The sequence below is a fragment of the Saccostrea cucullata genome, unplaced genomic scaffold, assembly GCF_032062105.1.
Source record: "Saccostrea cucullata isolate Sc308-1 unplaced genomic scaffold, CSIRO_AGI_Scuc_v1 ctg1586, whole genome shotgun sequence".
Taxonomy (NCBI): Eukaryota; Metazoa; Mollusca; class Bivalvia; order Ostreida; family Ostreidae; genus Saccostrea; species Saccostrea cuccullata.
In genome coordinates, this window is record NW_026922793.1 from 15,638 (window position 1) to 29,337 (window position 13,700).

General features: G+C 37.0%; 1 protein-coding gene across 10 annotated transcripts; it reads left to right on the top strand.

Annotated features, from left to right (window-relative positions):
- Positions 1 to 7,775: 7,775 nt before the first annotated feature.
- Positions 7,776 to 12,934, top strand: LOC134262481 (spidroin-1-like). Of its 10 annotated transcripts, none has more exons than XM_062744874.1 (3): positions 7,776 to 7,910; positions 8,167 to 10,033; positions 10,085 to 12,934. In XM_062744874.1, the coding sequence occupies exons 1-3, from the start codon at positions 7,827 to 7,829 to the stop codon at positions 12,547 to 12,549; spliced, it is 4,416 nt and encodes a 1,471-aa protein (XP_062600858.1). In that variant the 5' UTR covers positions 7,776 to 7,826; the 3' UTR covers positions 12,550 to 12,934. The 10 variants fall into 10 exon arrangements, with proteins under 10 accessions (XP_062600858.1, XP_062600859.1, XP_062600856.1 ...); XM_062744875.1 differs by having other exon boundaries at positions 8,167 to 9,940; positions 10,214 to 12,934; XM_062744872.1 differs by having other exon boundaries at positions 8,167 to 9,937; positions 9,980 to 12,934.
- Positions 12,935 to 13,700: the final 766 nt, after the last annotated feature.

The window sequence follows — 13,700 nt, forward strand, 5'->3', positions numbered from 1 at the left end:
AAAAAAGAGAGAGAGAGAGAGGGGGGGCTTACATTGTAATAGGGCACATCGACTGAGTGAGGGGAGGAAAGACAGACGGGGAGACCTCTTTAGGGGGTAGGGGTTAAATTTATTGCCAAAATTGTTTTTTTCGTGTAAACAAGATTCATAATATAAAGCGCTGAGCTGATCAAGCATCTTAAGATTTTTGTATATCGAAGATGAGAAAAATGTTTCAACTTAAATAAATTCAATTATATGCTATATGAAATAAAAAAAAAACATACTAAACATACGTATGTGTGGTACATTATAACCTAAAGTAAAGGCTTGAAATCAATATAAAAGTCTCAGACATTAGTTAAATTTTAAAATCGAGGATCTTTGCTGCAGAATAAAGATAAATATTGAAATGTCTGTCTAATCCTTTGAAGTTCTCAAGGATAGGTACATGTACATGTATATATTTAATTTACTGAACAGACATAATTTCTTTAATCCCAAGTCCCCATTTTTCGATAATCAATGCAAAATGGTTTTGATTATTACTAGTATTCTATCACTTAAATCTTTTGTGTAAAACCTCAATTATGCATGTGATATGCATAATGCATAGTAATCAATTTCAGGAATAAAAACATGCACATAAACAAACTAACCTGAACTAACACAAGGGACCACAACAAACAGTTTTATTAAGAATTAGAGGATTTCTGTCACATCAATCCAGGCTTCAATATTCATTAACAGAATTTATAGAAATACATACATGTGTATGTACAAGGAAATGTTGTCAATCACTTAAATAATATAGAAATTTACACTTTGTGTAGGTAGATAGCAAAATGGCATCCTGGATTAATGTTAATAATAGCAAATAAAACAAATATGTGTAATGGAAACTTTTTTTTTTTTGTAAAATCACTAAAAAGAAATCGAAATTTTCCTTCGCAGATTTTAAGCGATTGGAAGAATTAAGAAACTTCAGTACATGCAGTTAAACCTTGCTGAAACGAAGGCGAATTTACGACGTATCTCGATATCGAGAAAACGAACATCAAAACAGACTCGTATATGGTTGGTAGTGTAATATCATCTCGACATATTCTTGATACCTTGGAATTCAAGTTAACGGAGGAAAAGATAGAGTAAGACCTCTTTTTGACGCCTTATTTTGGGTGTCTTTCAGAATGATACAACAGTTTATTCCATAAAAACCTGTTGTTATCCCTGCCAGGAAATGAGAATTGGTTCTAACTTTTGAAATACACAGTGGTCACAGAAAGGTCAGAAAATAGGTCAATTTTCGATTCTTCTCATTTTCATGCAATTTTTCATCAATTTTACGGCACACTTTGTTTCGGAAAACCTAGAGCACTAGCTTGCCTTTCTACCAAACTTAAATTTTTCATAAACTAGTGTCAGTGCAATTTATATGTAAAAATCTCAGATAGGCAAGCTTGTGCTCTATGTTTTCCGAGGACAAAAGTATCTCAAATTTGATAAAATTCTGAGAAAATGGTGGATAATGTCCTACTTCAGCATACTTTAGTAGCTACCCTGTAAGCTTTGAATCCAAATTAGTTTCAACGCAAGCATCATCAAAAGTTCTGAACTACAAACTATCACAATTTTATCAGTGTTCTGAATTTTATGCCCCTTTCGAAGAAGGGAGGGCATATTGCTTTGCTGCTGCCTGTCAGTCTGTTGGTCGGTCTGTCGGTCCATTTAGTTTCCGTTCATTTTATTCACAACCGTTGCACATACGGAAATGTACCCTGTATGTAAACGATGTTATATATTTTCTTTGTTGTATAACGTTCCCCTTTCTAATCTTTTAATTACCTGCCAGTGGAGAGCTGCAAATTTTGTCCATAATTCGGCACTCAGGGTCATTGAGCAGCAAGAAATATTTTATGCACACATCTACTTCGACACTAGACTTCGGTTTATACGTCATACTTCACATGCCGCAGTGGGATTCGAACGCGTAACGTAAATATCATCTCCTGACTCTGCGACACTAGAGCAGATGCTTTATCCACTGCGCCACACGGGCGACCATGATGCTGTAGATTGATGGAAAAAATGGAAGCTCCTGAGGCATACGTTTGTATTTTACAGCAGACAACACATGTATGTTCCTAAGTTTGCATTATGAAAAATACCCAAAAATGAAAGCGGAGAAAGAATTCTAAATAACTTTTAAACTATTTACTTCTTAATATGCAGAGTAAAGTATATACATTTTTTTTATTTTTTTTTTCTCTCTCGAAATGATACATGTACCCATAACACTGAAAATCATTTGGGTTGAATGACAAAAAAAATAATAAAATGAAATCTTGTTATATCAAGCTTATTTCTATGGGATTGTATTTTTTAATATTTACAATACTTTTTCGTAAAGTCAACAATGATTATAGATCTGTTCACGATAAGTCAAGTTTTTAAATCTATTTCAAATTTTGTTATTAACTATAAAAGAAATTCTATCTTAATCCTGCGTAAAACTACAGTTTAAGTAGAACTCTTCAGTGCACGGTGTTTAGTGCTCCCTTAAGTTTGTTTTTTTTTTAAACACCTCATTCCTGTACAACAAATACAAACCAAGGTTATCAGTGCAGTTTTTCTTCCTGTCAACGTTTCGCCTTGAATCTGTATGCACATGACAGAAAACCGTCTGTGAAAGAAACATGAAAAGGTGAAACGATCATAAAGCAATTAACAATTTAATTAAATACTTTCTGTCTATTGACCCTAATAAACATCAACGATATGAACTACCTTGCGAAATAAAGAAAATAAATCATGAAATTATGTGTCACATTTTTTCTTTGCAGTGCTATCGCTGTAAGTGACCCTAAACGTGATAAATTCCATATTTTGATGAGCTACATAAGTTTATGACTACTAAGGCCACAAACAAAAAAATCTGACAAGTTCTTCAGAGCCGAAGCCGTCGATGTTAATTAATTCTCATCATGAAATCGAAGTGCGTTCCATAGCTTGACCCTACTTTATGCAAAGTTTCGATGTTATATCATTGACCTTATATGGAAATAATGTTGATTTCCATCTCTGAACAATGTGAAATTGACAAAACATGTGATATCTACGTACAGCTTAACATTTTTCTTTTAATTTGTAAATTAGGCAATAAATTATTTGTTAAGGTAATTAGAAAGTGCTCTACATATTAAGTAATTGATTTCTACACAGTTTCATCTGATATAGAGAATTTCAAACCGGTATTTGGAATGTGAAATATGAGGATCAGAAAACATGAAGATCAAAAGGAAAGAATTCTGACAGCTTCCGGAGTTCAGTTTCAGAGTTTTCAAAACAACTTTACATCGTTTGCGGAACATTTTTCAAACGACAATGCATCAAGGTCAAATTAAAACTTAATTGTTCATTAAAACATTTCGGCATTCCAAACACGCTCAAGACTTCGTTAGTTTAGAATAATAATGCTTAAGAATTTTAAAGTACATTTGAATGATTTGAATACTTCAGTTATATTTCTATCAGAATAAAACAAACATGTGAAGTTATGGATATGAAATGAATAAATAAACAACAGTTTGTCAACAATAAATTAACGATCAGAGTGCAAGAATTTAAAAAAAAAAAATGTCCTCTTTTTATTCAAAAACTGTATTTACATTAGATCTATCCTGCAAATTTAACATATGCTTCAAATGTATTAAAAAAACTTGTATTCCCAATATTTATTATTGATGTTTTCTACTGGCTGAAAGTAAGTCAGACGTACATGTTTATGTTTTAGATACTATGAATAAGGTTTACGTACAGTGTGAGTGTAAAAAAAAGTTTTGCAATTAAAGAATTATTAAAAAAATTACTGCTTCGGAACTCTCCAGTCTAAGGAGTTAAGAACAATCCTGCTTCATTAAAATGAAAGTAAATTTTTTTGTACCTAAAGAGAAATTTTGTAAACATTTTTGTTTTGTTTGGTTTTTATTTTAGATCAAGTATGTAAACAAGATGTGAGAATAGGTAAGCGATAGTTTCTTTCTTTTGGCTAATATACGAGTTTTGAGATTGTAACTCTCATACGATAGAGGCGCAAAAGATATCCAAATCTGCATGGATGTGGTACAGTTTGCTGTGTATACAAACATGCATAGAAAAAATGAATCATTATGATGTTTTTGGCTTTTGAACTCATATAATGTTATAGAAAGAAAATAATGTTAAGCAGTGATGCATTTGATGATTTTATTAAGCTCATCTATGCATATTTACAAATCTACTTTCAATTAAGATATATTAAAACGGCTTTACGCAAGAACCGTCGCAGTATTTATAAAAAATAAAAGAATCCCTTCATTACACAAACCTTTTCTAAAAAGTTAGTGGGCTCCTTGAAGTTATAATAATGTAAAGAATCAGCGTGTCATTTAGTTTCTCGTCGTTTAATTTGCTATGATCAGGTATACATGTATATGTGTTCATGTATTTCTTAGAGGTCCGTACCTTCTTCCTAGTCTTAAAAGTCTTACTTCGTATGATATTTACTTAAACGATTTTTTCGGTGAAAAAAAAATTACGTCCTTACATTAATTTTGTTATTTCAAGTTGAAGAAAAAATTCTGACAATCATTAGTTATGATAAACCAGTATAAGGATGATGCAATGTATGCAATATATAAGTAACTGTCCCATCTGTCTGTTTACGCGACAGCGAAACTCCCCTCTTCAAGGAAAGAGCGCACCAAGGGAGATAATCTTGAGATTTGCGTATTGCTTTTCGATTTCGTTGAAAAAAGTCCTTATTTTTGAGAATTGAAGAATAGTCCTTGGTGTTGAATATGATATTGATGTACAATGTTACATTTATTTCAAATTGATTTTGATTACACTTTTAGTCCTGCTTTTTGAAAATAAACTGTATTTTGAAGGTTAAATTACGGACTTTTAATTTGTTCTAATCAGATCCTCTGTGAAAGCGAGTAACTCTGTAGCCAGAGAGCTGATCCTTGAAGTTTCACCGAAGGTGTAAATTCCAGTGTGAAATGGGCATCCTGATTATCTACCCTGTAGAAAAGCTGCAAAATTATTTATCGCTTATAATTTATTCGCGAATTCTAATTTTAGAAACACAAATATTTTGCACAGAATTAATGTGTATTTTACTTCTTCACTCGGAGCTCCTTGAAAACAAAATACGGAGCCCAGGGGAGAGTATACATACTATTTAATAAAAGGAAAATAAAAGTAGACCACACAGATGTGCAATAAAGCACATGATGAGTACAAATGAGTTAGCTGTATGTAGCCTTGAGTGAAACAAAACCAGCAATCCATCTTTTAATTAGTCAGCGATCAGTATTGTCACAACCAATCATTGATTTAACCACAAACATTGTTAACCATTGAAACCGCAGCCATAAATCGATTTAAACGATTGAATTTGATACAAGTTTTGATTTAGTGATCGGAAGTTTTCCGTAGTGAAATAAATCATTTGAAATGCAACTGGTGCTTGCTTTCGGGAATAGTAACACATGTATAAACATGTTTATGTAATTTGAACCCAACTCTCTTAGAAGTTTAGATAAAGCTGTTAAATTTAGGGTTCTGGCAAAGAAAAACGAAAGCTTTTGATTTAATAGAATCTTCGAGACTTAATTTAATCTAAATAAATAATTTCTTCTTATTTATTTAAATTATTCACTTTTTTGTTTCTTTATTCATTTATATTCATAAAATTGTTTGCATCCTGAGTTTGTTTAAGTGGAATTTTGAGCCCGATATTTCAGAATCGCTTTTTGGCTTTTCTTTGTAATGACTTTTTGCAATTTCTCACATTTAGCTTACTTAGCCATTATACAATGAATCACCTTATTGATAATGGCGAATGAAAAAATATAAATAAATTATAAATTGAAAGATTGCCATACGCATGATGATCAGTTGATCAATCAATCTAGTTTCTTCCGACATAAATAAATATAAGAGTGCTATTGATTCAATAATCATTGAATGAGTGGTGAAATCGTGCAAAATTTGTTTTTGTTTCACAATAAATGAACATGAATCATAGCTATTATAATACTTTAGAATTACACAACCGTCTTAACTTCGGATAATAATTACTTACTCGAAATTCGATTTAAGAGTAATCATTTTCTTTCTTTTAAACCATTCGATCATCTTAATCATCGATATAAAAGGAGAGTTTAAAGGAAAAAAAATGCGCGAGTTATATAAACTTAAATACGTCATACTGCACGTGTTTTAATATGAATTCCACCCAACTCCCCAAATAAAAAATGAAAAAAAAAATAATATAGAATAAACTCTGATGAATATTTTTTTTTCTTTTCCCGGAAAGCGCTGGCATATGTGTAAAAATTCTCGAGTTCAAATATCTCAATTGCAGTATGTTTCACGGAGGTAAAAATGTTTATTCATATGTCTATATTAAGGACGCTCTAAACACTGCACACTAAAGAGCTCTATTTATTGTGTAGTTTTATGCAGTTAGAGTGATCTGCCTTTAGATGTAAGATTAAAGAAATTGTTATTTACCGCTAATTACATAATAGATTTAAATATTTTTAACATTATATAAGACCAAGAGTAAGAAATTTAATTAATTATTTTCATTAATTTCCCCAATGTAAGTAAACATCAGTGATTTCTGCTCACAAATAGTCCATTGACTTTGAACATTTTTTCCTGCGCAAGTAAGGCAGGTACCCTATGTTCTAAATGAATGAAAAAGTCTCAATATGCATATGATATATTTTTCTCTGAGTCCACAAAACAGTTTCTGTTAGTATTTAGAGCTTCCTTAATGGCGAACAAAAAATCATTACTCTTTAGAAACAAATACACTAAACAATGGAAAGCAAAGACCGTGGATACTGTTCACTATACTAATTTATTTAGGGTATAATTCTGTGTATGATTTGTAATGTTTCCAAAAGAACCCAAAAACTTGGATTAACCACAAGTCATAGATATAACATGTTTGCGAGGAGCGCTAATTTTTACAGTTGACAGTTTACTTTTGCACTTTGACAATGTACAGAAGCTCTTTTGCTATATAAATATTTAGCTCAACATTTAATAAAACGAAAATTTTGGGTGATTTCAAAGCACATATTAGTTGCCCTTGAAGAAAACGAAAACCACTCTAAACATAACTCTCTGCCTCAACATACAAGTACCCCTAAAAACCATATCTATAACCACTAGATTTTTTTTATCTATTCTGTATCTCCGTGCACAACACAGGTTTAAATGTCAAAGTAAACCGCAAACTATAAAATTCAGTGCTTTTTGCAAAAGTCCATTAATAGTAGATATAATTATATTTTTTATAAGCGACAAACCTTTACGAATGTTAAAAAATCTCCATCTCTCCCAAATAATTTTGCTTAAATATAAAGAATTTAATATCAAAGCCAGCAAATATTTTGTTTTCTTGTGGTCAGATAAATACAAATTGCAACAATCACTATACATTAGTATGGTTAATTCTCTCAATATTCGACGAATATATTTTATTGCTTACTGAATAAGTAATTAGTGAAAGGTTAATTAATTTATAACGTATAGGAAGTTTGATAATCAAAATTCAAATTGTTTGGAATGTCTTTCGTTCGCGAAGGGGTACGAGCTTGTCAAACGCATCAGGAATAAATTAATTCGCGATTGACGGCATTCATTTGTCGAATTTAATGAACGTGCATAAATTTTTGAAGAACATATATAAAGCTGAACGTGCTTTTCTATTTCACCATAGAACCTTTTTTGTCTATCTTTTCTGTAGCCGCAGTGGAACTTAACGATTCCTTGTGGTTAGAAACATGGGGACTACATGTACACAGGTTTTAGTGGGGGTCATATGTTTGCTTTTTTCACAATGTTCTGGCTTCTTCAATCCTGCTATGGTAAGCTATTCTTTTTTTTTTTACTTTTGATACCATTTTCTTTTTTTATTTTTTAAGTTTTACTGTTATTATAGGAAAAGACCAGTTTGTATTTTTTTTTTAAATTAATAAAATTTCTTCTGATTGATATTCCAACATTTTTTTTTTTCTCATGAAAGCCCATAATCTTTCGTAATTTAAAAAAAAGAAAAGCAAATGAATAAATTCAAAATTAATAGAAGCCTATTTTTTACTTATTTTTTTTTCTTTTTTTCAGAAACACTCCCTCGCACAATCCATCAGCCAATCCGTTTCAAAAGCAGTTGCCAACAACCAGAACCAGATGTTGGTAGCTAATGTCGCAAACGTTGGCTCCATGGTCGGAACACAAAACAATGGCCCAGTACAGAACTTCAACGCTGGAAAACCTGCACCAAAGCAGCCAAGTTTGCCGTCAGGAATCAGTTCCTCGTTCGCTAGCAGATTTACTGGTGGTCAGCAGACTCAACAGAGCCACAATTCTTATCACGCTTCCATGTCTGCATCCGCTAGTCAACAACAGCAACAGGTTAATGAGTACCGTAAGCTTTTCGGAATGCTTGCTTCATTGGCCCAGAACCAGCATCAACAACATTCACATTCTGGAAATGTAATGAAAGCAGAAGCCATCCTGAATAAGATGCTTGGAAAGTCCATCAGCATGAAAGCCACGAATTCTTATTCCTCACCTACTCAAATGAATTCTCGTATTCAACTTATCCAGAATATGATTGTTGAACTTATGAACTATAGAAAGCAGATCGGTAGTGCAAAAGCCAAGAAAAACCCATTAACAGTATTCATGAGGAGCTACGATCTTCAAAAGAAGGGAATGTTGGAAGCCTTCTTGAACCTAGTCCGTAATCAGCAGGTGCAGCAGGCCGTCGTTGACAACTCAGTTTACCGACGTGTAAGCTCTTCAAACAAGAATTCCCACAACACAATTGTTTTCGCGAAGAATGCCAACGTCCATTCTCCAGTCCAGACACAGCACAATGCCCCGATGTACCCAGCACCACCAAAGACAACACCAGCCCCAACAACAACAACTCCAGAACCAACAACAACAACAACCACACCAGCCCCGACAACGACAACACCTCCCCCTCCTCCGCCACCCAAGTACCAACCTCCACCTAAATATCAACCTCCTCCTCAATACCAACCTCAACCATACTATCAACCTCAGTATGTTAACCAACACCAGACAGTCAACAATAACGTCAACGTCAACAACAATGGAGGACGTAATGCAATGAACGCTCGTGTTAATATTGGTAATAACCAAAATCAGCATGCAGGCGGTCAAGGTGGATTTTATCCCGGCCCTCCTCCTCAAGGACCTCCTCCAAAATCACCAAGTCCCCCAGGACAGTGGCAACCAGCACCAGGACAGCCTAACCAGTTCCAGGGACTCAATAATAATGTTAATGTTAACAATAACGGAAGAGGTCCAGCTAACTTTAATGTCGGAATACAAAACAACCAAAATCAGCATGCTGCTGGAGGTGGATATTATGGAGGAATCCAAGGAGGTGCTCAGCAAGGTGGACATGCCCAGCAAGGTGCTTACATGCAAGGCGGTCATGGTGGTGCTCAAGGTGGTCACGGTGGTGCCCAGGGTGGTTATGGTGGTCAGCAAGGGGGTCAACAAGGAGGTCATGGTGGTCAGCAAGGTGGTCAACAGGGAGGTCATGGTGGTCAGCAAGGCGGCTATGGTGGACAACAAGGTGGCCAACAGGGCGGTCACGGTGGCGCTCAAGGCGGGTATGGTGGTCAACAAGGTGGTCAACAGGGCGGTCATGGTGGTGCCCAGGGTGGTCATGGTGGCCAACAGGGCGGTCACGGTGGTGCTCAGGGTGGTTATGGTGGACAACAAGGTGGCCAACAGGGAGGACATGGTGGTCAACAAGGAGGACACGGTGGTCAACAAGGTGGTCACGGTGGTCAACAAGGCGGGCAAGGTGGTCAACAAGGTGGACACGGTGGTCAACAAGGTGGTCAACAAGGTGGTTATGGTGGTCAACAGGGAGGACATGGTGGTCAGCAAGGCGGACACGGTGGTCAACAAGGCGGACACGGTGGTCAGCAAGGCGGACACGGTGGTCAACAAGGTGGTTATGGTGGTCAACAGGGAGGACATGGTGGTCAACAAGGCGGACACGGTGGTCAGCAAGGCGGACACGGTGGTCAACAAGGCGGACACGGTGGTCAACAAGGCGGTCAGGGTGGTCAACAAGGCGGACACGGTGGTCAACAAGGAAGGCACGGTGGTCAACAGGGAGGACAAGGCGGTGCTCAATTCGGAGCTCATTGGAAAGGTGTTTTCGGTCAACAAGGAGGAGCTGGTGGTGCTTATAGTGGTGCTCAAGCTGGCCAAGGAGGTGCACAGGGCGGTCAACGAGGCGGTCGTGGTGGAGCTGCTGGTGGATTCACAAACATGCATGTTGATATTATGAATAATCAAAACCAGTACAGTGCTGGAAATGCTAATCAATACCAAGGACTTAATAACAATGTCAACTTAAATAACAACGCTGGTCCAAGTTCCCGCTATCCAATGGGGCAACCTAAAATGCCAAAAGCTCCGAAAGGAGGACCAAAAGGTGGTGCTGTAGGTGCTTATCAGGGTGGATATGGTAACAGTCAAGGAATGAACAACAACCTTAACATTAATTTAAAAGTACCAAGGCCACCAAAACAGTCTGGTCCTAAGGGCGGCAGTCCAGCCAAAGATCCCAAAAAGACACACATTTATATCAACTTTCACGCTCCCATTGACAACGGATTCTATCCTTCCCTGAATGCAGGAGTTGGCCCTCGACCAAAATCTCCTGGAGGAGCAACCCCAAAGAAAGGACCAAGACCAAAGGGACCTAAAGGAGGTTCACCAAAGAAGGGACCCAAGAAAGGACCAAAGAAAGGTGCTGGACCTACTCCTAAGAAAGGACCTCGACCTAAATCCCCTTCTCCTAAAACTAAAGGACCAAAGAAAGGTCCCCGACCCCCAAAGGGTGGACCTCAGCCAAAAAGTGGAGCACCCCAGCCCAAAGGTGGCCCAACAGGAAAACATACAAAAACAACATTTCATCAGCTCCAACACGGAAAGCTTCCAATTAATTTAGTTATCAATAATAATTTCCCACAAAATATGATGAATATCCATGGACATGGTAATAACGCTGGTGCCACAGCTCTCCATCAACCAAACAATAACGCAGGAGGTCATCAAGGAGCCAGCTACAATGGACAATCTGCTCACACACAACAATCACAAGGAGGTCAGGCAGGAGGACATGGTCAGGGTCAACAGGGAGGTGGACAGGGTCAAGGTCAACAGGGAGGTGGACAAGGTCAGGGGCAGCAGGGTGGAGGATATGGTCAAAGTCAACAGGCTGGAGGACATGCTCAAGGTCAGCAGTCTGGAGGACAAGCACAGTATAGTTCACAGTACAGCGCACAATACAACACTCACACCAAATTACATGAAACTGTCCTACCTAGAAACAAAGTCAAAATAGTGGGTGACAGAAACAAGGTTCGCACATTCGCAGGTTTAGAAAACCAGCTCCAAAATCTTCCTCATGGTTCGACAGTCAAAGGTGCACAATCTGGACAAGGACAATCACAAGGTCCATCAGCTATGGTAAACGTGCATATGCAACAACTTCTTCAGCTTCTTACTGGTCAGGGTGGTCAAGGCGGTAGTCAAGGAGGAAGTCAAGGCGGTAGCCAGGGAGGAAGTCAAGGCGGAAGTCAGGGAGGAAGTCAAGGCGGAAGTCAGGGAGGAAGTCAAGGCGGAAGTCAGGGAGGAAGTCAAGGAGGCAGCCAAGGCAGTGCTTACGACATTTATGCCCAACAACAACAAGCTCTTCAGATGCAAAGCGGAAGTCAAGGTGGTAGCCAAGGCGGAAGTCAAGGAGGCAGCCAGGGCGGAAGCCAAGGAGGCAGCCAGGGTGGAAGTCAAGGTGGCAGTCAAGGAGGCTCCCAAGGCAGTGCTTACGACATTTACGCCCAACAACAACAGGGTCTGCAAATGCAAGCTGGCCAGCAAAGTGCACAATACGAAGCCTACGCACAAGGTGGTCAGGGAGGACAACAACAAGGTGGTTACCAACAAGGAGGTCAACAAGGTGGACAACAGGGTGGTCAACAAACCATCATGATGTCTCAGATTATGGAACTAGCTCAACAGGTGCTAGCTGGAGGACAGGGTAATCTCCCGCCATCAACACAGCAAATGTTAGACATGATCATTGCTCAAGGACAATCAGGACAGGGAATCCCTCCAGATCAGATAAACGGGCTTATTGAGATGCTTACCCAACAATTACAAAGCGCTAGCTTCCTTGACCTTGGTGCTCAAGCAGGAGCTCAGGGTTCATCATCATACGCAGCATCAAGCAGCCAACACGCCTCATCGCAACACAGTAGCTACTCTGCCGGGCAGCAGCACCATCAGCAGTCTGGTGGATATGCAGCTGGTCAAAGCCAGGGAATGCAGTTCATCGATCCAGTAACCAATAACGCCGTTCCACCTGTGGACTTCCTTGGGTCTCTTCCGAAAATGGCTCTTTTCGAATCCGGATCCGTTGTCGTGTCCAAATCCAAAAAGCCTTAAATCAGGGAAAAAGACATTTATAGCTTAAACAGCAAGTCGGCCATGATCTTGGAAGCCAAAATCTACAGTTTTTCGTTGATTTCCTTTTCGAATACACTGGTTTCCATTAAACATGGTTGATTACATCTTAGGGTCTTGTTGAAACAGTACGTCCTGAGGAAATTCGAACTAGCAATGTTTGGTTCAGGGATTATTTGGGCGCACCGGAAACAGTATTATTTGACAGTTAATATGTTATGCATGTTATGTTAATTTTAGATGACCACTGTGATTTCACGTGTGCGAGAGGCGAGAGTAAGAATATTTATTTTGTTATGAGTGTTGTTAATTTATTTTATTGTGATGACAAGTGAAATCCGTTTGTCTCACTGTTATGTCAATAAAAAATGAAAATATTGATAAACTGTTGTTATCTATAAAATATTAAATACAACACGGAAAATTCAATTTAAAAATGTGTCTATGCACTGTATATGCAATTATTATGCAGGTGTATTTTATTTGAAAAAAAATGAGGATGGAACATTATTAAATGTTGATGATATTTTTTAATGTAGGAAAAGGACAAACAGCATCTTGTGCATAAAAGATTCAAAAATATTTTGGCAAATTTATTTGAAAGCAATAAAAGTCATAAATTGCACCATTTAAGAGATCAGTGGTTAATTTTAAATGTTAAACCCTAAAACAATTATACCCCATGTCACTTTGATTTTTATAAAACTAAACCGCTCGCAGAATTTCTAACGCAAAAATAAGTGTATAAAATACATAAGTATTCATATTAAAAAAAAGAGGTTTTACAGAAAAAAACGATATTTCCTACATAACTCAAAATAACACAATATATACTTCCTTTTTTTATATTTGAATATTTTGGACACTAACAGAATAGAACTCCATATATCATTGAATAATTTTTAACATATTCGAAATAAGCGCATACATAGATACAAAGCATTAGTTTGAGTTTGCAAGTATAAAGGTACATAAACCACCTGTATCACGTAATTTATTACAGTACTGTCCTTTCTTGTCAAGCAATTGTCTTCTTCAAGATGGCTGCAATTTTCTGTATAATGTAGATTTATGCAATATTATTGAGTCGAATAATCATTTAATTAAAATCCTTTCATCTTTAGTTTTTAATA